The 27,447-nt window shown below is 47.2% G+C and overlaps 1 protein-coding gene across 2 annotated transcripts in view; it reads left to right on the plus strand.

Moving 5' to 3' along the window:
• Nucleotides 1-23,156: 23,156 nt before the first annotated feature.
• Nucleotides 23,157-27,447, plus strand: part of ABTB3 (ankyrin repeat and BTB domain containing 3) — a 192,124-nt gene continuing 187,833 nt past the window's right edge. For both annotated transcript variants that reach the window (XM_068142321.1, XM_068142322.1), the window contains exon 1: nt 23,157-24,381. In XM_068142321.1, the coding sequence (XP_067998422.1) occupies nt 23,421-24,381 (961 nt within the window). In that variant the 5' untranslated portion in view covers nt 23,157-23,420. The remainder of the gene's footprint in view (nt 24,382-27,447) is intronic.

A 27,447-nucleotide genomic window follows, 5' to 3' on the forward strand; every position in this document is an offset into this window, starting at 1 on the left:
TTAATCAGTCATATATGCTTGGGTTTATGTGAAATGGAATATGCATCTTCTTCATGTGAAGTGAAGGTGAAAGGTAAGAACAGTCCACCTTAATCAAACAGCTTGCACCTGGACCATTACTGACAAGATGAGGGGGAAATAAAAATAGCTGACTTCAAAAGAAATACAGCCTGAGGAAAGGCAGGAGCTCTGAGCTCCTGAATTGTTGGTTGGTTTGTTTGGGTTTGTGCTTGTTGTGGTTTGCTTTGTTTCATTTTGTTTTGTTTTTAATTAAGATGGTTGTCCCAGGTGGGCATTTCATTTGATGGTGCTCAGAAATGAGGAGAGGGCAGATGCACACCAAGGTTGGGGTCATGATTTCTGGGGTGGGTGACAACTTTGGTTTCTGCAAGCCACATTGCGCTGTCCTTGCTGCAGCTCCCTGGCAGCCTAGCATGCCCTAGGTGTATCTCTTTCTTTTTCCTCCAGCCACTCTGCCTGCCTTGGAGCATGAAGAAGCTGCTCCAGACCCCTGGCTGCCAGGTCTCTGCTCTACCAGGGCAGTTCCCAGCTCTCCAGTTTCACCAGCTGCTTAGTATGTCTGGATGAAACAGTGGGAAAGGTGCCCAAACACCCAATTGCTCCAGGGCTAAGTTTTGCTCTGTGTACTGTTTCAGGGCCAGATTTTCATGGCATTTGTTTGTAACTGCTCCTTGATAGTAAAAAAGAAGTGAGCATTGTCTGTTCATCTGGCCAGGTGAAGGAAGTGTGGGAGCATCTGGCTGTAAATGCATATTTATTGTCACTACCGACTTCTGTAGAGCTCAGTAAGTGTATGCACACAGCATGGCTGGAGACACCTAAACATTGTGGTGCAGGAGGTGTAGTGCACACCTCTTCATCCCCACTGCCTAGAAGACACGGCCAGATGCAGGCAGGCTGCTTTCATAGATTGGCAACAGGTTGGTCTTACCGATGGTGCTTTGCTTGCAGAACTGGTTCTTGAGGGAGGTCTGCCAGGCTCTGGGATGCATATGTTGGGCATGATGCCAGTCTTATTTCTTTTGGCAGGTTTGTCCCTCCCCTCACCTTGCTGAGATCCCTCATGTGATCCCTCTTAGGTCTTGCCATTTAGCCTGTATAATTTTGAGCTGTTAGTTTCTGCTTCTGTTTTTTATCAAGTAATACATCAGTGCTTGACTGTATGGCACTGTATTTTTTTCCTTATGCCAAGGGGAAAAAAACCAACATCAGACCAACAAAAAACCCTCAACAAAACAAATCTCCTACATCAGACAGACATATCTGTCCACAATCTTTCTTATAACATCTGACTTGGCTCAGCCTGCTTTGCTGGAGCTCCAGTAGGAGCAGAGCCCAGCTTTGATTGCAAAGCAGAAGTTAGTAAATAACAAAACACTGCAAATGTATATTTGAAAAGATTAGGAGCAAAGCATTACCAACCCAGTGCAATACTGTAATCCAAGGTCCTTTAAAAGCAGTGGTGAATAATTTTCTCAGTTACACACATAGTCTGCTGTTAACAGGTTTCCCTGGTTCCATAACATCAGACAAACTGCTGATGTCTGCAAAACTTCTTTCAGTCTAAGTACAGAGTTCTCCCTGAAATTAGTGGGCTTTTCAGAGTTAATATGTTAATCTCTTGATGCACCACAGCAGGCGTCTGGAATAGATCTTACAAGACTGTTTACACTGTGCTTCCTTTCAGGGTGGTTAGAGGCAAGGGAGCACTTGTGGCAAGGAGTGATGTGGTGTAGGGTTTGACAGCATCTTTCTACACCTAGTTGTTGCTTTTGTGGAGGAGGGAGAAGCAGAGGCTCCCAGTATGGATCCCAGTGTGGCTTTGCAACTTCTTCCAATCAAGGGGGCTGCTGCAGAGCAGGACAGGAGCTTCTCCTCCTTTTCCTTCAGCATGCCCAAGGTGGCAGAGATGTCCTTGCTGCCTTCTCCCAGAAGAAAAGGAGAAACCTGGTGGAAGAGGTTTACTTTCTTTCTCCAAGGCAGAAAATTGTATGAAGTTCAAACCTCTTAGCCCAGAGGAGCAGGCTGCGTGCTCTGTCTGACAGGGCAGCCACTGGGAATGCTCTCAGCACCATGTCTGACAGCAGCCTACGTGCTAAAGCTGACAGTCTCTCTGGACCGATGGTTGTAATCACCTTGCACTTCGTGGCTGTTGCTGGTTTTGTCCTCCCAGACCCCTTGGGATGCAAGGAAGTGTTATTAGTCATTTTATAGTGACAAACTGAGCCATGGCACGATGAGGCCACACAGGGAGACAGTGGCAGAGCTACTCTGCTATCAAACCCACTTCTCCTTCCTTATCAGCTCTGGCTGATCAGTGTGCGTAAATAGGATAGGGAGAGATGGCTCCTGAGTGGATGTGGAGAGTGGGAAGGAGCCAGGGAAACAGGAAGAATGGTGCCTGCTCCCAACACTAAAACCAGGCTACCCCAAACCCCTCAGTATGCTGACTGATGACAGATGTGCTCCAGCACCGTGTTTTCAGTGGAGCAGATTTTTTTCCAGTTCTCTCGTTAGACTCTCAGTCTTGGTTTTCCAGCCACTGCCAGCACTGTCTGGGCACAGGTCCATGTTTACTCTAGCTCCACAGCCAGAAATATGGTGATCTCTGGTTCATGCTAGTGTGTGGTTGTGATGAATGCATCAAAATGCGTCATCAAGCGCCACCAGCTACATAAAGCACAGAGCCGTGGCAGGGAAATCAGAGAGTATATAGCACAACATTGAGGAGAGTATCAGCACTGGAAGCCAGAAATTTGTTTAAAACATTCTGAATTTTAAAATCACTTTATCAGAAGGCCACTTTCAAAAGTAAAATGTTCCTTTTGGAGTGCCTTGTTTTGATTTCTGAGTTGTATCAGGAGTACAGTTTATTTTACAAGAGCCAGTGGTACCAATTACAGCCTGAGACTTTTGAGCAGCACAGGGGACTCAACCACACATCTTCCATTAATTATCTCTTGGCCAAGTAAACTCTGCAATGACAGCACAAGTAATATGTCACAAGCTCATTTTCTGTCATTAAAACCAGCAGATATGACCCTGACTCTTGCTGGGAGTACATCCTCAGAGTAAGAAGATGCCATTTTATCATAGACAGTTTTCAAGAATGCCATTTTAATGCCAGGTTGTGCTGAAGCACAGTCTGGCTCCTGTTTTCTCAGGTGTCCTGAAGGAGGGAGGAACTAAGAGCACATGCTAGCCCTCTTCTAGAATCACAGAATGCACTGGTTTGGAAGGGGCCTTTAAAGGTCGTCTAGTCCAAACCCCCTGCAGTAAGCAGGGATACCCCCAACAAGATCAGGTTGCTCAGACTCCCATGAAGCCTGACCTTGAATGTCTCCAGGGATGGGGCCTCCACCATCTCACATCAGACAAAACTTCCTCCTGGACTAACCATGTCTTTGCTGACCTCTCTTTCCTCTTGGTACAACAAACAAATTCTCTTGGTTTCAAAAAGCTGACACACAAGTACAGCTGGGAGGTATTAGCACTTGAGTTGTGCATTACTGGGTGGCAAATAATTTAGCAGCTGTTTTACTTGCTTGACTTCTTGGCATATGTGCTTAAAGAATTTTGGGAGCAAGTTCCCTGCATTCCATATCTAACACTTTGGGCCCTGTGGTGAGGCAGCTTCCCCCCTAGGAAAAGATGGCCCCTATACCTGTAGCTGGGTTCTGGGGTCAGAGTACTGAACCAGGCATTGCTGCTGTTGTCCACCTTCAGAAATGGTTTCGCCTTTTGGTGTTCTATTCTCTCTCCCATTTTTCCATATAAGCTTTGGAGGCCAAAAAGCATCTGTTACTAGGTAGTGTCCAGTGCTACCTCTATGCATTAAAACTTACAGTGGCTTGCTGGCCCAGCCAATTCACTTTGTGTATCAGGAAAAGGCAAAAAATGCTGTGTTTGGAATAACCCTGTGACATGTGCAAGATTGACATTTCAAAAAGAAAATGTGGAAAAAAACAGCCACTGGGATTGGCCATATCCTTCTCTTACCCTTCATAAATAGCAATGCTGATGCATAGACATGTGCGTCCATCTGGCTGCCCAGTGCCTCTGAAGATAGCAGCTGGGCTGAAAGTGGGAAGGAGATAACCTGCTATATGAAAGCCTCTAGATAATAAATTGATCTGAAAAATATTAAAAACAACATGAAAGAAAATGTACTGTCCAAACCTGAAGTCAAAGGGGACAGGACTGCACCATGTTAAACAGCCTTTTCTGTTTGTAATTACCACTTATATGCCAGCAGCAGCAAAGCAAATCTTCTACCAGCTCCTGGGAGCTGCTTCAGTGAGACGGACATGGAGATTGCAAGGCAGTGAGAAGCACCTGAGCCTCAACATTTTGGAGGGGATTGTACTTGTGTGGGTTTGTCCTGGCAAACACCAGCTGGAAAAAGTGCCACATAGTTCAGATGGTGTCTGTGATCCTGTTGGGATGCTGTGCTAATTCAGGCAGTACTAGTGGAAGGATTCTGTTAGAATTTCTTTCTGTGAACACAAGTGGGCTTCTTAGTTTTAAATTACTATTAGAGTTGTCACTGAGAGAGTCTGCTCTTTCTTTTACAGCATCTGTTCAAAGATTACCTGAGAGATGACCTGGAAAATGCACTCCTCCAGGTTTGCAGGCACTTATGAGGATCTTATCCGAGAAGAGCTTTGTGCAGACAGAGCCCAGCTGAAGTCAGAATGGCTGTGTGTAAGCATGGAGTTTCTTCCTCTCCTGGAGTCACAGTCAGATCAGAGGTGAGACTGTGTGCCAGTGCTTGCAACATAATTTCATTTGCAGGCTTATAAATGCGTCTTGGACCTTTGCATGTGTCTGTGTGGCCCAGGGGCTCTGAAGAATTGTCACAGCATGGAGGATTTCTGTCCATGCTCTGATCCACAGTTACAGGCGCAGAAAAACAATCAATCTCTTGGAATGAGAAAACTGCAGAACCTAAAAGCTTCTGTTTCAAGGCCACCAAGGGAAAATATTGCACTTTCCTTCCTCCACATGCTATAGAGCCTTTCCCAGAAAAGCTCTGTGACAGGCTGCAGCAGGGTGCTGGTTTCCTACCCGATGCCACAGGCACAAATGTGAGCACAGGAGAGCAAAGAGTGAATAGGTCTTAACCCAACCAGCACAGATGAAGGCATAACTATTTAGCAAGACTGTCTTAAAGCAAAATTCACTGAAGATTCTGATGAGGTGAAATATTAGAGCAGTGGGAACTGTATACATTTGCAATGGGCTGTATCCAGGGAGCATTAAAAGAAAGCCACGGTTTCAGGAATAAGAGGAAACTGTTTTAAATCTGATTTCTCATAAACCTAGGCTTGTTGTCTGTTTTCTCTCTGCTTGCTTATACCCTCTTTCTTCTCTCTCGTGCCTCTGTTAGGGCCACTGTCCACTATCAAAGACAGCAATGATGCCACCAGGTTTGTAAACACCAGCAGTGCTTCTGGGAGAAACCTAGGGTAATGCTGCCCATGGGCAGTCATTATTCACACAGCTTCAGGGCTCTGCTAGGGACAGTGGCCATGGCAAACCTCCCTCCAGCTGCTCTGCATGTTGTCTGATACAAGCTTCCAGTGATGGTTTTCACCCTTTTCCCAGGGCAATGACCTCTGCTTTTCTTTGCTTCTTTGTGATGCAGAGACTAATCTTCAAAGTCTGTGGCACAGGTTGGTTTCACAGAAGATTCTAGGCTATTTCCCCCCCCCCCCCCCCCCCCAGGCTCTCTTTTAAGGCAGGAGAAGTATTGGTAGAGTCTGTGACTGGCGTGGTCTCACCTGGCTTTCATGCTCTCAAGAACCCAGTTATCAGACAGAATTTTAATGGTTCTTATGGGCTGTAGGAAGGACTAGCACTATCAGAAGGAATTCTTAAACAGACTTTTTCTGAGCTTTACAATTTTTTTATTATATTTTTTTTTTTGCCTTGCTGTGGAAATGTAAGGCCTGGTTGTATGCTGTAAACCTGCTTGGCTGATGGATGCTCTGGGAAGACAGTGCTGAGAGAAACAGCCTCAGTTGCTCGTTCTGCCCAAGAGGCAGGTTTGTGCTTGCTGCATGTGGTGATAACCTGGCTCACAGGTTGTGCCTCTTTCCTGTGAAAGGGCTGCACATCCAATTGTCCCTTGTCCTCCTGGATGGAGGTATCTCTGGTTTTGTGGTTTAAAAAGTGAGTGCTGGTGAGGGGAGTGAGGAAGATCAATAAACCTCAATAAGGGGCTAAGTAAGACAGTGGCTTAAGGGAAAGCTCCAGAGAGATCATAGTTATCATTAGGAGGGACAAGCAGTGATTTCTTATTGGCATATCTCATTAGAAATTGCTGGGAGCCACTGAACTGGACAGTTGATTCAAATGCCAGCAGCCCTGGGGGATCTGGATGTAAATGCTGTAATTGATACAAGGATGGAAGCTGTGCCACTACAAAGTGACATCTCAGATACTGCGGGAACGGATGATGTGAAACATCAGCAGCAAGATCTGTTTCCTGCAACTCTTTTGACTCCTGTCAGAGGTGCATGTTTGAGCTTTTCTCTGGGCAGATGGCTTCTGCAAATAGAACTGGCTTTGAAATACAAAGTTTTGCTGAATTCATTACATGCCTTCTGACTTCAAAGCTTTGCACTTTCCTCTTTAGTCTTAAATAGAGCCACTTGGCTGCTTTCAGACCTGCTACATTTCAGAGGGGTGCTGCAGTGGTTGTCACCAGTGAAGTGCAGTAGTGGTGGAAGAGTTATTTGGGGCGCACTGAGCAGCAGTATGCCCACCTAGTGCTGCATCTCACTTCTGCCTACATCTGGCCAGGAGGGACATGGTCCCTTGCAGTTGCATGGATCTCAGGCAGCTCTCCAGGTTGGGACTTCCCTGCTTTTCTCACTCCTCATCAAGGGGGATGGCTGCAGTATCCTGTCTCTGCACCCCTAGTGCTCCTGGGGTTCAGGGTGCTGTGCAAGGAAGAGAATAGGGCAGGCTGGGGATGACATCCCCACAGTTGTTCTGTCTAGTTAGGCATAAGTCCTCTTCATTGAGGACTTCACAGGAAGTGTCTTCCCTAGGAGGAATGTTCTAGTTGAATTAATATGTAAAGACATTGAAGTTACCTTCTGAAATATAGTGGTTTTCTACCTCATCTTAGCAAGTAAATACCAGTAGTCAGAAGTTACTGTAAGCATAAAGCTGTCTTCATGACTTTACTTTGGCTATAATACTTCACTTTGTCTGAACTGATAGGTTTGGGATTTCACATCTCATTTTTACTTTTGAGGATGTTTTGGAGCCTCTCAAAAGGCTACAAACTGGAGAGGTTTAACTTTGTATGTGCTTTCTGCAGAGAGAGGTGAGATTTTTCTTGGCCAAAAGTTTTCTTGGAAAGAAAATGTCCCTTTGGAGGTTGAAATGTCAGTTTAGTCAAATTGTTCATATGCACAAAATGGGGGAGAAACAAGGGGCCAAACTTGAAAGCAACCATTCCTTTTAACATCATCTGATTTGCCACAACTTTATTTCAAAATCCTTCAGGTTTGGTTTGGAAGTTTTAAAGCCAAAAATATTCACCCTGTACAAAAAAAATTTGCTTTACCCAGAAACTATTTGGGGGTTATATATTTATTTATTTATTTGCTTGTTTAGAACTGACATCAAACTGAATATCTATTATTCTCCTGCTCTGCTTCCCTGCAATATCTGGGTAAGTTGGAGGCAGAACTTACTAACCTGCAAATTGTTTCAGCAGAAAGAGTTCTTCATCAGAACTTCAGCTCTCAGCAGGTGGATCTTTTATGGATGCTCTAAAAGAGGATTGTATTAGGACTGCTAGCATTCTTTTCCAACCTGGTTTATTCTATTCTGTTCTGTTCTATCCAATTCTGGGCCCCTCTGTTTAGGAAGGATGTTGACTTGCTGGAATGTGTCCAGAGAAGGGCAAGAAAGTTGGTGAGGAGTTTGGAACACAAGCCCTGTGAGGAGAGACTGAGGGAGCTGGGGTTGCTTAGCCTGGAGAAGAGGAGTCTCAGGGGAGACCTTATTGCTCTCTACAACTACCTGAAGGGAGGTTGTAGACAGGCGGATGTTGTTCTCTTCTCCCAGGCAACCAGCACCAGAACAAGAGGACACAGTCTCAAGCTGCACCAGGGGAGTTTTAGGCTGGGTGTTAGGAAGAAATTCTACACAGAGAGGGTGATTGCCCATTGGAATGGGCTGCCCAGGGAGGTGGTGGAGTCACCATCATTGGAGGTGTTTAGGAGGAGACTTGATAGGGTGCTTGGTGCCATGGTTTAGTTGATTAGGTGGTGTTGGATGATAGGTTGGATGCGGTGATCTCAAAGGTCTCTTCCGGTCTATCCTATCCTATCCTATCCTATCCTATCCTATCCTATCCTATCCTATCCTATCCTATCCTATCCTATCCTATCCTATCCTATCCTATCCTATCCTATCCTATCCTATCCCTCCATATACTCTTGAACTGAGAAGCTTTTGCAAGAGTTCTATCTTACTACCAGTATATTAAAGAAATATCAACTCTCTCCAAACCTTTAGCATTTCATTTGAAGGACGATTCTTAATTTCAGCACCAGAGTTGTTTTAGTGTTGTTTCATCATCTGTTCCTCCTTTTATACAGATGCTATCAACATGGGCAGCAGAGCAGCCCTGTCACACAAGATTAATAGCAAAGTGTGGTGTCACTTGTGGAAGCAAAGTCAGTAAAGGTGACCAGTAATATTGTACCATATGAATAAATAGTGAAGCTGGAATAATTTTTCCAAATGTTTCAGCATCCTAAGTACAAAGTAATAACCCTGTCAGGAACAATATTCACTTCTCTCTCATCTGGCTGTGATGGAATAAGTGGCAGCCTCCTGGGAAGAATGCAGGTATGTCAGTGGTGGAAACCCAGCGTGTGGCTGTTTTAAAGCAAAAAGCAAACAAATCCCTCGGTCACAGTAGGGAGGGGGAACCTAATACTACTTGGAAAATGAGCACTGCTTTGAATGTGGTTTCCTCATGAGAAGGGTAATGGAAAATGCGAGATACCTATACGTGTGTGTGTTTGTATACCACAAATTGTGTTGTAGAATTTGGTAGAAGATGAAAATCAGTCAGTGATATTTGAATTAGGTCAGGAAGATATCAAACAGTGGACAATGAGGGAAGATTTACTTTCTCCTACAGAATACTACAGAGTACTCTCTGCCTTAGTACAAAGTCAAGGAGAGTCAAAGTCTCAATGAAGGATGAGATTTGAAAACATTCCAAGTTCACCTCACAGAAATGTGAGGTGGCCTCACCAGGGTGAGGGGAGGTTACTCAGCCATTTTTCAAATCCATTAAATTATTTGCCTCTGGGTTTCTGTACGCGTTTGTTTTCAGAGGTGCCAGCCAAAAGATGTGTAATACTGAGCAAATTGTAAAAATCTATCTCTTCCTAGCTGCCCCAAGGTCAGTGCTTAGACTATGTAAATTTTGTAAATGCCAGGTGGAAGCGCTTGCATAGAAAAAGCAAAAGCACAATTACACTGTTTATCCTGTCTGCTCAAAGCCATGTTGATCCCTAGTCATCTTTGAAATAAAATCTTCCTCCACAACATATTGCTGCCCAGTAGCATGTGTCACAGAGCATATTTAAGGTTTCTTCAGAAGCAGCCAAGATCACCCACTGCCAGAAATCTGATATTCAATTAAACAGTCTCATGCTTCAAGCCAGTATGGCAAGTGTACCTCTTCATGGAAAAAATTGCTGCTGTGGGAACAGCCAGGATTAAATCATTACAGAGAGAATTTTTGCATCAGCAGCATGGTCACTTGTGTCTATATAACAGGAGGGTCTGAAGAGGACAGCTGCAAAGCCCAGTGCATGTATGATGTTTCCCTTGAGTTCTCTTCTCTTCCAGCCTCCAACCATCAGCTAACTTGATCCTGGAAAATCACAGGAGAGACCAAAAGTGGCTGTACTGAGATGGTGGCTTTGAAAGAAGCAGTTGTGCTCCAGCTGTGGCTTTCCAAAGAGTGGCTGTGCTGGGGGATGTGGCTTTGATTGTTGTTTTTTGAAAACAACAGCACAGGTTTGTGCCTTCACTGCTTCTCCACCCTTCTCCTAAGTTGGCTGTGTCTGTCTGTAGGGATGTTCCAGGACTGAACTGTGCTGAGAAGTGCTGTGCTACTTCCCTTTATGCTTTCTCCATGTTATTTTTCACACCAGCTATGCTCCTTTCATGCCATTTATGGCACAGCCAGTGCCCTAGCATGGCTGGGGATTTACTGGGCTGGGGCATTGACTCACCCAAGGAAACAGAAGATTTTCTGTGTCAGTGTGTGGATGTGTGAAGCACAGGTTATTTTTGTTATATTGTCAAACAACTGAAAGGACTGACATTAGTCACCTGGTTCCAATTAGCAAAGCCACTTTAAAATCTTGTTGCAGTCAGTTGGTGTTCTAACCTGTAACTCGAGGCCTTTTTAACTCTCCTCTAGGTGAAGGCTCCTTCCTGCAGTTTGCACCGTGCAAACAGAAATCAGCCATATGCATCTTGCTGATATGGGTATTTTGAAACTCTTTCCAAATACTTTTGCCAGTTACTGCAGAAAAGCTCCTATATCAGTAAAAATGTGTATATTGGGCTTTCTTCCAGAAGCTGTGAGAGGGGCACAATATGTGCTGCTGGATTATTTTACCAGCTGAATAAATGTCATCCTTTTTTCAAATGAGAAACTTGGGCTATGGCAGGAAAAGTATTTCACTCTTTAAATGAGTTCTATGCATCCTGAACAGGAACTCAGTGCCTTTACTAGGCAGAGATGCTTGGCTATGTGCAAAGCACCCCAATGCTTTTAATGTGGCGGATTTTAACTGTTCAATATTGTGCATGTTTTTCCTCCTATTGGATGAATTGGCTTTTTAAAGCAGCAGCTGAAAACAAGGGGAATATGTGAGGCCTGAGGGGGAAAATAAATCTTTACAAAATTTCTGCCTGAACCTCTGATTTTGGGCCACATGACTGAAAATGTGAATCCTGGACTTTTACCCCTCAACACTAGCTGTTGTTCAAGGTGATGATCTGGCTCCACACCATGTTGTATAAAGCAGTGTGTTACTGTGGTCAGAAGCCTCACTGTGACAATTTTCCTGTCTGCTGGTACATCACTGGGGTATTTTTCCATCATAGGATGAGAATGTACCAGGAACAACAGGATTCCTCAAGAAATGGATCATGAGGCATAAAGCATAGTGTACACTGAAGGAAATCACGTTAAAATTAAGCCTTTTCTTTGTAATTAGGAGATTAGTGAAGTGCTGTGCTCTGCAGCTCTGGAAAAGACGTGGGCAGCTGCTGAATTGCCCTGGGAAGGTCTGTAATAGCCAACTCAGTTCTTAGGGACCAGCCTGTGGCAAGCTGTGTGTATCCCCTGAATTAAAATATGGAGTGTGATGAGCTCATCCTTCAAGACAGCTACTGTGCCAACTTTGCTGTGCTTGGTGAGTTTACCAAAGAGGTACTGTGCAGATGGTGACCCCAGGGACTGCATCGCCTACATGCTGCTCTGGATGCCTGAGCCAGTGGTTCTGTGTAGTGAGAACAGCATCCTGTGACTGCAGAGACTATGGAGCCAGCTGCTTTGTTGGTCTCTCGTTAGAAGAAAATGTCTGGATAGTATTCTACTTCCTTGCTGTAGGACTTTGGAAATGCAGAGCAGTGTCTACCATTCCTGCAGCTCCATGTTTATTGGGATGGAAGCTGTGTGGTGCGGGGCAGCTGCAAACGCTGGTAGGCACCACCTGGGGCATGCAACTGCTCTCTGCTCACCAGTGGGTAAAGCGTTGCTGTTGCACCCTGTAGTGAAAAATGCACGGGTTGTGGTACTGTAAGGAAGAAATCAATGCATTTCTGTTTGAGTGTGGTGCCTTTTGCTTTTGTGGGTAGCTCTTCTAACATTTTGATTGGCAGTGACTGGTGATGACTAGGGTATAGAGGGAGAGCCGGAAGCAGACAGTTTCTCAACCACAAAATAACAAGTGGCTTTGGGATGGCTTTTAGTGAAGCATAGAATTAAGCTGGTTTCCTCTGAAGCTTTCCTAGAAAAACCTTGAAATCAATCTTCAGTTTGCCTCTTTGATAGATGGAGTACAGGAGATGTTCATTTGAGCTTGCATGGAGGTTAGTTTGGGATTTTTCTTTCCCATTGTTAGCAAGTGGGACAGGGCTTTTGTTCCCAGACAGTTTTTCATTTTTAAAGCTGATGAGTGCCTTGCTTTGACACAGTGTTAAACATTTAAATGCACTGGTAGGGTGCCTTCTTCATATCAAACTCAGATGGCTCATCTGCAAAAATAGTCCCCATAACAAACTGAAAACAATTCTCTTCATATGCAGAAAACTCAGCCAAAAGAACTTTCTTCTGTGATCAAAGCAGGAACTATGCAGTTTGGTTTGTGCAATGGGATTAGTTTTTCTTCCTCCCTATAGCATAGCTCCAGTGAGTTGTCAGCCAAGAGATATGTTTGGATTTTTCATCCCCATGTGGATTTGTGGGAACTCGCACTCGGAGACCAGATCAACATTGTAATAGTGCCTGCATTGATCTAACGCGGAGTTTGTGTGGACTCCAGCCACCATTCATTTCTTCTCCAGCATCCAGAGGCTATAATGGATTATTTTATATAATAATCATGATAGTACTTAGCTGTTGTCTAGCATTTGCAAGGCATTTCATGAAGAAGGTCAATGTAATTATCTCCATTTTACAGCTGGAAAATAAAGGCACAGAGACATGAAGTGATTTGTCCATGAGCATCACACCAGTGATGGGTCCAGGGAGAGAATCCAGGTCCCTGGAGGCCCAGAGCAGAGCTGTGGCTGGAGCACCCTGGCCATGTTGTGAGTTCTCTCTTTTCCACTTGGACAGAACTGTGCAGGGTTGGCACCTGTTGGGTCTGGAATTAATGCTTACCCTGGAGACCCATGTCCTGGGAAGAGGATTCTCAGCAAGAACACGTGGATACAGACCATGTGGCCTTCAAAAAATCCCAAACCATTACGTGGAAGTGGATGCAAAAGGGAAGTATGTGTCTTCTTTTCCCCAGTTGTCTTTTCTCTTATGGGAAATTCTGTCACTGGGATTTGACTGAAGCCTTACTGGTATCTGGGATATCTGCCCTGGCAGCTCCTTTCTCCACTGATTCACTGCATCTTCACCTTTTCTGCAGCTGTGTCCTCCAGTGGCCCAAGGAAAGGGGGGGGTCCTGTCCTTCCACACCTCCTCTCCCACCAAGTCCAAGGATGTTTGGGAGCCCACCATGGCCATGTTTGTCAACTCTGTCCCCCCCAGCCTCACACAGCAGCGTGAGGAGGTCCAAGAATACAGGAACTTCCTAACCTAAACTGAAATTAAGATCTGAACCCGAAGGAAGACAATGGGCTGTCACCACCACAGAGTTTCTGTACTTGGGGGTAAACAGACTGCACAATGGGAGTCTGTGGACAGCTTATCTTACTGCCTTAAACTCAGTTGAGAAACAAACAATCAGCAACAACCCAGAAAACACCACCAAAATGCCAAAACACAAATCACACACATTAGTCTTTAATAGGGTCTAAACCATCTGTGCTCACAAACTGGGCCCCACCCAATTTGTACCATGTTTGCAGCATATGCTTAACAGCTACTTATGCACACTTTCCTGAACGCAAGCCTTGCTCAGGAGCACCAGCTAAGTGTGTCATTAGCTTTCCCCTTACACAGTCCTTGTAACTACAAGGTAAAACTGTGTGTGCTTAACCCACACCTCCTCCCAGGCCTGGGGGTGGACCCCATCCTGTGTTTACAGTCTCCTTCAGCGTCCAACAGTTGCCAAGCGGGAGCCCTTCCCAGCAGCTGCTTCGGGTGCTGGAAAATTTATTTGCTTTTTGTAGCTGACATCAGTGTATGCCTGGCATCAAAGTAAATCAAGATATCCAACAGGGGACTCCAAAGGGAGAAAAAGTTGCTTGCTTGGAAAGGTGTTTTGGCAGGTTCCAAAATGAGATGCAGGTCATTTGAGAGCTCGTGACACAAAGCAGAAATGGCTCCTAGCCCTTCCTCCTGCTTCTGTAGTGCTTGCTTCCTGAGCCTTTGGGCATCTGCAAGGGCAAGAAATACTTCAAATTACAAAATCTGGAAGAAGCAGTTTAGTAGGTCATAGTTCTTAAAGTACATGAAACTCCAGTAGATTGCTGGCTGGATAAAGGGAATAAAGCATAATCCCCGTGCAGATCATAGTTTGTCCAGTCCCAGTAATGGAAGGGAAGGAAAGGGATTATGGGGGAGAGATTTCCCACAAATACTCGATGATTTGCTCACACCTTCACCATGTTGTGATATCAGGGAACTGTAATAACTTCCCAATTCCTGAAAACACAGTTACTCAATTCAGCAGCCACTGCACGTTTGCTCCTACATGGAGCCCACCACCCTCATGGAGCAAGCTCTTGATTTTATTAAACCAGCTGTAGCCTCGTGCAACTGCATTCCCCGAAGCAGATAGCTGGCCTTACCCTTCTCATCCTGCTGTACCCTCCATTTCCAGGTCACTGGAGTACCTCTGCTGGACCATGCTGTGCTACATTGGGCCTGATGAAACAGGTAATGAAACACACCTCATGACACAGTTGGGAAATGTCAGTTCTCATCACCCAGTGCTTTCTACTATTAACCTTAAAAAATAACATTTATTTTCAAAGAAAAAAAAATATGTATATATTCTATGTTGCTATATTTACAATCTATTTATTTACTTTTACTTTTTAAGGCAAACTTTCAGAAAGAAGGACTCCTTGTCTCTCCTGTGTATCATAGTTTCATTCAGGGTTGGAAGGGACCACAAAGATCATCTAGTTCCAACCCCCCTGCCATGGGCAGGGACACCCCACACTAGATCAGGCTGGCCAGAGCCTCATCCAGCCTGCTCTTAAACACCCCCAGGGACGGGGCCTCGACCACCTCCCTGGACAACCCATTCCAGGGCTTCACCACTCTCATGGTGAAGAACCTCCTCCTCACCTCCAGCCTGAATCTCCCCACCTCCAGCTTCATTCCATTCCCCCTAGTCCTATCACTACCTGAGATCCTGAGAAGTCCCTCCCCAGCCTTCCTGTAGGCCCCCTTCAGATACTGGAAGGCCACAATTAGGTCACCTGGGAGCCTTCTCTTCTGCAGACTGAACAGCCCCAACTCCTTCAGTCTGTCCTCACAGGAGAGGTGCTCCAGCCCTCTGATCATCCTTGTGGCCCTTCTCTGGACACGTTCCAGCACCTCCACATCCCTCTTGTAATAGGGGCTCCAGAACTGGACACAGTACTCCAGGTGGGGTCTCACCAGGGCTGAGTAGAGGGGGAGGATCACCTCCCTCGACCTGCTAGCCACACTTCTCCTGATGCAGCCCAGGATCTGATTGGCTTTGCAGGCTGCAAGTGCACATTGAGAGCTCATGTTGAGCTTTTTGTCCACCAGCACCCCCAAGTCTCTCTCCTCAGGGCTACTTTCCAGCCAGTCACTGCCCAGCCTGGATTTGTGCCTGGGATTGCCTCGACCCAGATGCAGGACCCTGCACTTGCTCTTATTGAACTTCATGAGGTTGGCTTGTGCCCACCTCTCCAGCCTGTCAAGGTCCCTCTGGATGGCCTCCCTTCCCTCCAGCGTGTCTGCTGCACCACACAGCTTGGTGTCATCAGCAAACTTGCTGAGGGTGCACTCAATGCCACTGTCCATGTCACCCACAAAGATGTTGAACAAGACAGGTCCCAGGACTGATCCCTGAGGGACTCCGCTTGTCACTGGCCTCCACTGGGACATGGAGCCATTGACAGCCACTCTTTGGGTGTGGCCATCAAGCCAGTTCCTTGTCCATCTAGTGGTCCACCCATCTGGTTGCTGAACTTGGTAGACTGCAGTGATGTAGTATCTCTCTTCAAGGAAAAGCACAGACACCAGTATAAGTTTTACTAGAGTTAGTTCTCACTAGGTTTGATGCAAGCTGGGGCTGTTGGGTTTTGTGGGGTTTTTTGTTTTGTTCTGGGTTGGTTTTTTTTTGTTCTGCTAATTTATTTATGAGCATTTCAGAAATACTTTTGGTCAGTCGGGGAATGAACAAAATGCTGTAATGCTAATGAAAAAAACCCCAAACCCAGAGCTTTGATCAGCTTTTGAAGGGAGCTATGAGGAAAAATAGGCAAAAGAAGTTGCAAGTGCTAGGACAAAGGAAAGGGAACAGCACAACACTGCTCAGTTCCTTAAATATTACCTCATACCAAAAAACAGCTAGGTTTTGTTTTCTTTTTTTTAAGGGATGAATTATTAGAAGAAAATACCCTCTTAATGTTAAAATTACTTCTTTTATGTGCTTTTCTAGTGCTTTCCCTGCAAATAAAAGTACTTACTTAATGTTAGGGAATTGCATTATTCTTATCTTTATTATGCTTTGTAATTGTGCAGGCTGGTGGCTCATTAATGCCCTCCCCAGTTACTGTCTGCTTAAATAAGAAAGGCATGAAGAAGGGAACCTGTGTGCAAAGTCCCTTCTCCTGGAACTGGGCTGGAAGATGGTGATGCAACAGTTGCTCACTGCTGAGATGATGCCAGCTGACCTGCAGCCTGAGGCTCATTGTTTTGCTGCCCACTCACCAAGAAGTTGAAGTAACACTGAGTGAATTCTGTAGAGCAAAGGAGGCCACAGGGGCAGGATTTTGAGAAGGACTTCAGCCATGGTCAGGAGCATGTGCCCCTGTACTCAGCACTGGTTAGGCCACACCTTGAGTACTGTGTCCAGTTCTGGGCCCCTCAATTTAAGAAGGACATTGAGACTCTTGAACGTGTCCAGAGAAGAGCAATGAGGCTGGGGAGAGGCCTTGAGCACAAGCCCTACAAGGAGAGGCTGAGGGAGCTGGAGTTGTTTAGCCTGGAGAAGAGGAGGCTCAGGGGAGACCTTATTGCTGTCTACAACTACCTGAAGGGTGGTTGTAGCCAGGAGGGGGTTGGTCTCTTCTCTCAGGCAACCAGCACCAGAACAAGAGGACACAGTCTCAAGCTGTGCCAGGGGAAGTTTAGGCTGGAGGTGAGGAGAAAGTTCATCACTGAGAGAGTTGTTAGCCATTGGAATGGGCTGCCCAGGGAGGTGGTGGAGTCACCATCCCTGGAGGTGTTCAAGAGGGGACTGGACATGGCACTTGGTGCCATGGTCTAGTCATGAGGTCTGTGGTAACAGGTTGGACTCGGTGATCTTTGAGGTCTCTTCCAACCTTATTGATTCTATGATTCTTGTGCATGTTGGAGATGGGAACTTGTGGTGCAGAATATATCTCCTAAGTAGATAGTGAGGTCCTTTGTCTGTGCAAATACCCCCTTAACAAAACACTAAAACATTACATGGGGAAATTGAGAAAGTCTTAACTGAGACTTCAGCAGACAGCAACTGTCTGGGAATAAGCTTAAGTGACATTGTGCTTTTTTTTAATAGCAGAAGTGCAAGTAAGCCCTAAGTACTGGCAAGAGGCAGAGTTGTAAATGGATTTCAAGGTAACCTTCTGTAGCCCTGTTTTTATCCTGTCTGTTTTAAAAGAAATCCCTGTGAGTGGGAAAAGTAAAGAGCATGGCTCAGGTCTCCCCACTCTTCCCTTAACATACTTGCCAGAGGGAAAGGTCATACCATTGTAGAACATGTACCTCCTGAAAAATCACACATGCAACTGTGTGTGGACTACAGTACCATGAAGAATCATATTCAAAGTCCCTCAAATACTTATTTTCCTTTAAAATCAGGACTGACTCTTAAACTGTAAACAAGGACTAATGAATATGACAGCCCAGAAGAGAGCCAATATACTGTATGGCACACCGGGGTCTGAGGGAGTGGCAGACCCAGATTTGTCACCTCCTTGCAGCATCAGGATGCAGCAAGCCTGGTTGCCTGACTGTGGGGCTGTGCCCCTGCAAGCACCCAACAGGTCTTGAGCACTCTGCTCCTTGAGGAGACAAAACTGTCATTCTTAGACTACCAAATATGAAGAGAATTTCAGTAGTGACAGTGAGAAGCTATTGCTTAAACCATTTTCATTCTCCCAAGCAAAGAGTAAAGGGCTGGCTAATGCAACAGACGTTGCTGATCTCAAGCATATTTGTTCTTTAAGATTTCACCTGTAAATTGTTTTGCCATATACACATGCATTTATATGCTTTATGCAGGCTTGTTGTGTCTTGGATGGAAATGGTAATTACTGCTGGCTGAACAGAGTCTTTCCTTGTCTCCATCCTCCAGGAAGCCTGCTGTTCCTGTTTCTTTTACTTCTGATCAAAACGTGGTATGAATGTACAATCTTGGTGCACAGAGAGCATGCAAACACTGTAATGCTTTTTGGAGTGGTGTAGAGAAATGTGAGAAGCACCTACATCTACTGGCTGGGAACCAACTCTATATGCATTCTGTTTGGATCTACATATGGTTTTAGTCCTGCCTTAGATAAAAGGTGCCAGTCCTCTAAAAAAGTTTGGAAGCATGTTTTTATTCTTTGTATGTGTAGCAAAGAAGAGGCTATGTCAGATGTTAGGAAGACTGTTTCAAGCAGTGAAATTGTTTGGACTGAAACGGATCATCCAGGGAAACTCTAGAGTCTTCATCATGGATGGTTTTAGGAAAAGAAGAGATTAAAATCTATCAGGATTCATGTAGAAGTTGCAGCTGATCATTCCTTGGAATAAAGAACACAATGCAACCTCTTGCAAAGATTGTAAGTACTGCTCTGTTTGCAGTGCTGACCTCTGAACCAAGTTGAACTTCTAACTGGTGGTAAGGCACTTGGCTGGTAAGGGAGTCAGGACTTAAACCAAACAACTGTCTCAAGGGCTCTGGTCTTGTCTGTAGTGCAGCATCTTGTCTCCCACAGCTACCAATGGCAGATGCATGAGGAGCCTAGGGATCACAAAGTGCTCCTTCCTCTGACATAATTTACCCATTTCTGGCAAACAGCTTCTGAGAAAATTTCTGAGATGAAGATTGCACGTGTATCATTTTGTTAGTAACCAGTGGCCTCTATGAATTTGTCACATCTCTTTCTGAAACCCTTTCTGTGCTTTGCTTCCAAAATGTATTATGGCCATGAATTTACAGCTTCTTTGTGTGGTGAGATTTGGTTTTGGCTGGCAGTTTCTCTGAGCATCCCTGGTTAGTAATTGCTTTCCTCCATGCCAGGCATGAGTCTACACATCTCTAATGAACATCCACTCTCAGCACAGGGAGGCATGGGGACTGCAGAGAGGAAGTTTGGAAAGGTTTAGAGCACAGTGGGAAGTAGGAACTGCTGCTTTTGCACAGCAGAGGAGTACAGCTGGGTGGCTAGTTCTGGCTAAACAATAGCCAGCTGAAATTCAGGGACAGCCATTTCCCTTAATGTCTGTAAAAGGAGTGCCTGAGCTACTGAACCTTGCCACTCCGTGAGGTAATAGCTCTTGATGAGTCCTTACTGGAAGTCCTGATGCAGCTAGTTGCTGAAATCAGCAGGATGAAATTTATCGCAGAAAACCCAGGTGGTGTGGCACTCGACCACCATGTGTCCTTCCTTCCCACTTACGATGAAGGCACCATCAGTGCTTTCCTTCCAGGTAGTGAGCAGGTGGCCTCATTGCATCACTCACTTGCACATTTCATCCCCTCTTTTTTGGTGGTGTACGTGTTTGAAGAGCAACACCAGAGTCCTCTCCCTGAGCCTGCTCGTCTAAACGGTTGGCAGCAGTCACGCAATGTCCATGCAGGGACGATGTACCTGATGGTAACAGTTCCTTTTTTGATGGGCATCTTCTTCCTAGCAGAGTGTACACATGCTGCAGCCCCAAAGGCTCCTCTGCCAGGGATGTGCATTTCACGCCTGCTTTACAGGTACAGGATTACAGACTTGCTTTGTAAATTAACCCCCTGTGATTAGAAATATTATCATTCCAGCTTCCCCAGCAATATAAGCGAGATCCTCATAATGCTTGCTGCCTGTTCCTAGCAGCTGGAGATAGCACTGGGAGATCCTGTGAATGCTGCTTGTGATCCGAGCTGTTATTGCAGCACAGTGCATTGAATTCTGAATACAGAAATTACATGAAGTGGCCTGATTCTAGAAACATTCCTGTTCTGTCTGGCGGCTGTCATGTTATTCCCTATAGCTCTCAGGAAGATGCCACTTGTGGGCAGTTGACTGGGTGGGGAAGGAAAGAATTGAGGCACTCACTGCTCTGCCCATACAAATGTCAACTTCACATTCACTTAAATTTGCCCTGAGTACCTTTCTAAAATGTGGTTCGATTTCCCTCTTTCAGAGTTTTTACTGGCACTTATCATCCTGGAATGGTACTTAATCAGTCCCTGTCTGAATTCTGTGAGGATAATTGATGTTCATGTCTCCAACAAGCTGAAAATTGTTTGCCACCAGCCTTTGACATATAAAGGGACTTTGTTTTCCTCAGTGGACATTTTTGTCTGATAGAAAAATGACCGTGGTTGTAAGACTCGAAGTAGGGTATAGCTCCAGACACCTGCTTTTCAGCCTAGATCAGGAGAGGTGTGGTGCCTTTTTCTGGATTAAAACTGAGGGCTGTCTCCAGAGCTCAGCCTGTGTGGGCACTGGACATGTTGCAGGGGTTTGTTTGCCTCTAAAATGTTTGATCACGTCTTTTGGCAGGGCAATTTCAACAACGAAGTCATCCTGTCCCAGAAGCATTTTCAGATGCCCGTCCAAATCATGCTGAAGCTCACTCCCGTATGCAGTAGCCTGATTAACCACACCTGAGCAGGCAAGATCCTTCAGGTACTGAAAGATCGTCAAGATATCCAGAAGGCCACTTCCAGGGTAATTAGTCTTCTGAAGAAATGAGTCAGCTCTTGCTGCCACTTTTGAAGGTTTAAACCATCCCGGTGCTGCTGACATGCCTTTGGTGTGTTCAAGTGTCACAACATGTTCCAAACTGGCAGCGTGACCAAGAACCAAACTGCCAAGTGCAAGGTGATGCATATCTCATTGCAACTACAAGACCTCTAGTAAGGCCCAATATTTTGCCTTTCCAATTAAAAACAAACAAACAAAAGCAACCAACCCCAAATCTCTCTTGAAATAAAAACTGGCTCTGAGTCAGCCATATGAATGCCTGGGACTGCACACAGCCTGAGACAACCATCCACTTCTCATTTCTCTTGCTCATTTCAATGCATGGTTAGTGTCAACCTCTGAAGCACCTTTTGTTTTCTACAAAGGCTGGTGAACAAACCACCCAGCTCACTGGCTCCATCCTCCTTGGACATCCATCTTGTGTCTCTGTGAAGTGTAATAAACCATTAATTAGACAACCTCTTGAACTTGGACTTTCTCTGATTTTGACCTGCTGTCACATATGCTCAGTGTGAGCAGTTGTGGCACTTTGTGAAAGGGCAGGGATAGAGTCAGGTGAATGGAATTTGTTAGAAAAATAATTACCTTGATAGGTTTGGTCCTGGTGGAGCCTTTCTTCTACCTAGGAATGTAAATTTTGAACAGCCACTGCACTGAAGTGCTGAAGACACCAGAGGGCTCTACTGTGAGATGTACAGATTGATCATCAAACAATTGGGCAGAGATTTTGCTCTCTGGTATGCTCTGCCTTTATGCTCTCTCCAAAGATCATCTGCTGCTGGCAGTGTAGGCCTCAGCTTCTTACTTACAGCATGACTGTGGCTCTGGCTCAGGTTGCTCCTGCCCTCAGCTTTGCTATTTTCTATCACTTAGGATTTCAGTGGAAACCTACTGTGCATAGAACTTTTTGTGGAAGGAGCAAGGCTACACTTGAGAAACCAGTTTCTGACAGCACTTGACTTAATCTGGGAGATAATCCTCTGGTTTTGGTGGTGTCATAGCTTTCGCCAACCTGTTTGACAAATGAGCCTACCTGCAGTTGCATTTGTGCCTTTCCTATAGGAAGTTTATGTTGAAGGAATGCCAGGCTTTGCTCACTTGGACAGGGGAATCTCTGACATGACTCTCCTTGTTTGCTCAAGAACTTTGGCTGCCTCTTTGGCATGATAGAGAAATATCTTTGCTAGGTTTTTATCCTTAAAGGGATAGAATTTTGCTGGTAATTTACACTTAAAAGGATGCAGCATTTCTTCAAAACCAGAATCCACCAGCACATACATTCTCAGTCTGTTGCCTGGGATATTAGCCAGGTAACTCCTAATAACACTAAAGCCCAGCAATGTAAGATTAAAATACCCAAACTGGGGATAAATTGTCCCAATGTTGAACAATGAATCTTAAAAGTGCATAGGAAATGTACCCTAAGCCAAACACAAATCTTGTCAAATCTTTTGTGACACTGAGGGGGTTAATTTCATGGATGTCTGAGGCTTTATTAGATTTAATTATTTGGAAATTGCTCTTCCTGACTCCAGTGATGCCTGGTATTGTTACGTGGCAGTTTCTGCTTGGTTTCAAAACATCTTGACTGTCTCACACTACTTGTCTGTGTGCCCGTGGTGCCTTCCATTTGTTTACAGCAACATAAGGAAACTGCTGGTTTGAAAAACCAGTGAGGGTTGGAATGGGCATCCAGTTTATGTGACGTAGGAACGGTGTGGTGGATGTAACAGAAACGGGCCCTAGACCTTGATGTTCCCAGCATGGAGGGACAGAAGAGATGGGCTGCGCTCCAATCCGAACCTCATTCCGCACTCGGCTGCCAGCGATGCCGCTGGGCAGACGCCGGATTAACGAGTCTTTATTTCGCAGCGCGCAAAATCCCCGCTTTCGGGACTGGACGGCGAGGTCTAGCCTGCGCGGATGCAGCCTGGCGGGGGCCTGCCGCTAGCGGCAGGGTGCTGCACCTCCGCGGGGCGCAAGCGGGACCGGGACGCGCCGCGGACAGGGATACCCACGGAGCCGCGCCGGGTGGGACCGCGCCCCCCTCCCGCGCCGCACGCCGCTCTCCGCCACTGCTCCGCGCCCCGCGGACGCGACGGGAGGGGCCGCCAGGGGCAGGGCACCGCCCCATTGGCCGCCGGGAACATCTATTTGCATACCCCCCACCCCTTTCGCAGCCCCATTGGCCGCAAGCCGGAGCACTTTGCATGGCGCCTCCCCTCCGCGCCGGCTGGCCGGCGCTGCTGTGCTGCGGTGCGGTGTCGGGCCGGCGGTGAGGCGCAGTGCAGGAGCGGGAGTCGGGCCGTGGCCGGCAGCAGGGCAGGAGCAGCACTATCGTTTCGCGGGCGTCTGGCGGAGCAAGGCGGCAGCACGTTGCGGCCGACGGGGCGAAGCGGAGCGGCCGGCGGGTCTCGCCGCGCCCCCTCGCTGTTCTGTCCACCCGCGCTTTCCTGTAAGCCGCTCCCCGCCCGGGTCCCGCGGGTGCAGCATGAAGTGCAGCGATGGCCCGGAGAGGTAAGACGGCGGTGAGGACGCTGGAAGACCTGACGCTGGACTCAGGGTATGGTGGCGCGGCGGACTCGGTGCGCTCCTCCAACTTGTCGCTGTGCTGCTCGGATTCGCACCCCACGTACCCCTATGGAGGAAGCTGCTGGCCGCACCTAACTGACTCCATGCACAGTCGGCACAACAGCTTCGACACTGTCAACACCGTCCTAGCGGAAGACTCCGAGGTGCTGGACTGCGCGGGGCAGCAGTGCGCTCGGCTCCTGCCCGACCTTGAGGAGGTCCCCTGGAGCCTGGAGGAGGTGGAGGCGCTGCTGCTGCCGCCGCCGCGCCGGGAGCCGCGGGCGCCGGGCACCGCCGCCAGCCCCGGGAGCCGGGATGCGGCGGCGCGGCTCTCGACGCTGGTGAGCCGGGCGCTGGTGCGCATCGCCCGGGAGGCTCAGCGCCTGAGCCTCCGCTTTGCAAAGTGCACGAAGCACGAGGTGCGGAGCGCCATGGAGATCGTCCTGGGCTGGACGCTGGCTGCCCGCTGCACGGCGGCCGCCCTCGGTGCCCTCTCCCTCTACAACATGAGCAGCAGCGGCGGCGACCGCTTCAGCCGCGGCAAGTCGGCGCGGTGCGGGCTGACCTTCTCCGTGGGCAAGTTCTACCGGTGGATGGTGGACAGCCGCGTGGCCCTGCGCATCCACGAGCACGCCGCCATCTACCTCACCGCCGGCACCGAAAGCCTCTTCCGCGACATCCACGCCCGGGTGCTGGCCGGCCCCGCCGCTCCACTCCCGCCGCCCGGCCGCCCCCCGGCCGCAGCCACCGCCGGCCCGGTGGAGAAGGAGAAGGAGGGTGGTGAGGCTCCCCGGTTCACCCTGGAGGCACTGGAGCAGACTGTCAACAACGACCCCGAGCTTTGGGGCTTGCTGCAGCCCTACCAGCACCTCATATGCGGCAAGAACGCCAGCGGTGAGTGCTGCCGCGGGGCGGGACTTGGCGCCGCCGACCACCTGTTGCGTCGGGGCGAGATCCCCAGCGGCGGCGAGTGGGCGCCTGTCTATCCCCCCCGGGCGCAGGACGGGCCGCGGCACCTGCCGCCGGGTACTGGACGGGACTGCGGCGGGGCCGCGCCGCCGGGATGTGCGGGGAGGGAGGAGCAGGCAACGCGGAGGGGTTGCCCCAGCTTGGCGGTGCCCGGTCCGGAGCGCGGGGCGGGAGCTGCCGAGCATCGCCGCCTGGCTCTGACGGGGCTGCCTGCCTGCGGAAGGTTGTGTGTGTGTGCAGGGGCAGCTGGCAGGACTGTTGGCGAGGTGATAGCGTTCAGAGCCTCAGTTTTCCACAGGAAATGGCAGAAGTGCAGCTGAGTGCTCGGAAACGAGATCAAACTTTGTTACATATGCGGTGGTTTGGCCCGAGACTGCGTGGTTGGCGCTGAAATGCAGTCTTTCTGGACAGATTTCATTCGTGTTGCTGCTTGTTTACCCAGAGCTTGACACAGATGCAAGTCGGTGATGCATCAGCTTCCTGGGGATTTTTTCTTTCTTTAAAATGAAGGGTCCAATATTTTTAATGAGTTCTCTCCTTCGGTAGAGCAGGATCCCAAAGTTGACGTTTCTGATTTCAGCTCCCTCTATCAGGAAAGGGAAAATGGAACAAGCGGCATCTCAGGGAGTCGGAGTTAAAATCGGATGGTTTTCTTCTTACAGTCTCCTAAGCATGCACAGGCACATGCAAACACTTTTGTTAAGTTTAAATACAAAATGCCTGTCAAGCTGAGATGCAAATATTGGGGAGGAAAAGGGAACTGGGAGAACAAGGATAACTGGAAGCCTAGATCAGATGTACAGATAAGCCCTGTTAAGTTGTTACAGCCACGGAGGGTGCGTTACAGCTAATTATCTGTTGTGCAAAGACACCTTCTCTCCCATAAGACCCAAAGGAGAATGCCAGGCAGGAGTGAAAGAAGGGGCAAACCCTCCTCCCCGGTGTATAGAGATGCAGCTCCGTTATATTCCTCTGGCGCTTTTACTCCAGATGTGGATGTCCTCCCCAAAGGCTCTACTGAGCCTTCCTTCAAAATGCGTCTGCTGTGAGGGGCGTGTGTGGTACGACCCTTGTGCTTTATTCTAGCACTGTTGCAGACGGGCACGTCTTCCCCAGGAGTGGCACTGCTGTTTTTTACCTTGAAGTGCTAGTGCTGTGCCTGTAGGTTTCAGATGGCACTGTGTTGCGTTTCTGACATTGCAGCACTGGCTGTGCAGGCTGCTACTCAGCCTTTCATTTTGTTTTGCGGCTCTCTCAAGTCCTCCTGCATCAGCTCGGTGGTTTTAACTTCATTCTAATTTCCATTTATCTCTCTTCCAGGGACACAAATTGGAGTTTTTTGCCTCCATTTTGTTGTAGCTTTACCTGGCACAGGTCTTGGTAGCTCAGCCCTCAGTCAAGCAAACGGCATTTTTCTAAGATATTCGAACAAGACTTTAGGAAGTTGTCCATTTTGTTTTCATCTCTCCCTGTCATTATGCTTCCTATGCAAGTGACTGGAACACTGTTTGCCTTTTTAGTGCCTTTTAATGAGTAGCTTGGCATCCTGTTATATATACTTAGAGCTACAGGTGCAAACAAAAGTCAGGCCTTCTAGTAATAAAAGCTGTTTTTTTTCTTGCTGTTCACATCTATTTAGATTTAATCCAAGAAAGGGTTGCATGCTCTTAAGTACTTTCATGGTAACTAAAACAGCCATTATAAACCATTAAACACATCAGCCTGTCTCTTCACCACCGAGATATGTATCTGTTTATATAGGCCTCACCATTTTGATGTCTGAGTGCTCCATGCAAATGTTTCCTTCCCAGACACTTAAAAGGTGGGGAAATCTGATGCAAGAGATTATTTGACCTGCTTGAAACTATTTGGTGAATCTATGGTAGGAGGCTAGGACTGCTGGAAGCTACATCTGTATAGTGGTAGAACCACAGGTTCATCCTTCCTCTGTACTCAGTACTTGAAACACCATGATAAAGCTGTTTAATAGGTGGCAGACATGTCCTTGCATCTTTGCATTACTCCAAGAAAAGAAAGAGGTCTCATACTCTGGGGGTTCAATAAATCAAGGTCTAATTCCCTAGCTGGGTAGCATGTGGACACACAGGCACTGAAATAAGTGGATTTGGTCCATCAGATGTGGATGAGAAGTGGTAGCACCATGGCCAATATGATTTGAGCAAAGTGGGAGAAAAGAAAGCAGTACCAAAGCAGACCTCATAGCAGTACCATATCTGCAGGCAGCTTTTTTGGGGACACAGATGGTACCTGCCTGGCAGGTAAATGTCAAACCTTGAAAAGATCTTCCAGGATAAATGCAGAGTCTTAAATTCTATCATGACAGCGAAACAGACAACCCATGAAGATCATGGGATGCAAGCATGCAGGAAATGTGAGTTTGTGCATGATGTAGTCTGAGATTGCTCTAGTACAGTTTGTGAACATCAGTGTTGGGGAAGACAGTCCGAGGATCTGCAAGACACAAACCATGCTTTCAGGGTTTCTCTGTCAGATGTGTGAAGCAGTCAGTGGTTTTAGCTGAGGTTTTTTTAGGCTGGCATCATATCCAGTCATCTTGGAAGCTGCTGAATAAGATTGCAAGATAACCTCCTCCTTCCTATAAATGATGGTCACATGCTTTCAGACAAAGAACATGTCTGAACTGATTCTTTTGGTGGGTGCTTCAGCCTGTTGGGCTTGTCCTGGGTACTCCTGGCCTGAGTTTGGACAGCTGCCTCCACCACAGTCCCACTCTCCAACAGGTACCTGTTCCTTCCTTGTGTGGAGTTGAAAGCATGTGGATGAAGGTGATGGCACCACTTTGTGCATCGCAGGCAGTAGGCCACAGCTCCTTGATAAGCCTTTTGATAACCCCTTGCGTAGGACGGGGTGGGGATGACAAAGGTGAAGCAGGCAGTGGCGCTGGGAGCAAGTTGCTGGAGTATGCCAGCAGCCGCTGGTGTCTTGGCTGAGCTTATCTCAGTTACTGCA

Source organism: Melanerpes formicivorus, unplaced genomic scaffold (assembly GCF_026170545.1).
Source record: "Melanerpes formicivorus ecotype bairdi unplaced genomic scaffold, bMelFor1.0.p_v2 SCAF_8, whole genome shotgun sequence".
NCBI classification, from domain to species: Eukaryota; Metazoa; Chordata; class Aves; order Piciformes; family Picidae; genus Melanerpes; species Melanerpes formicivorus.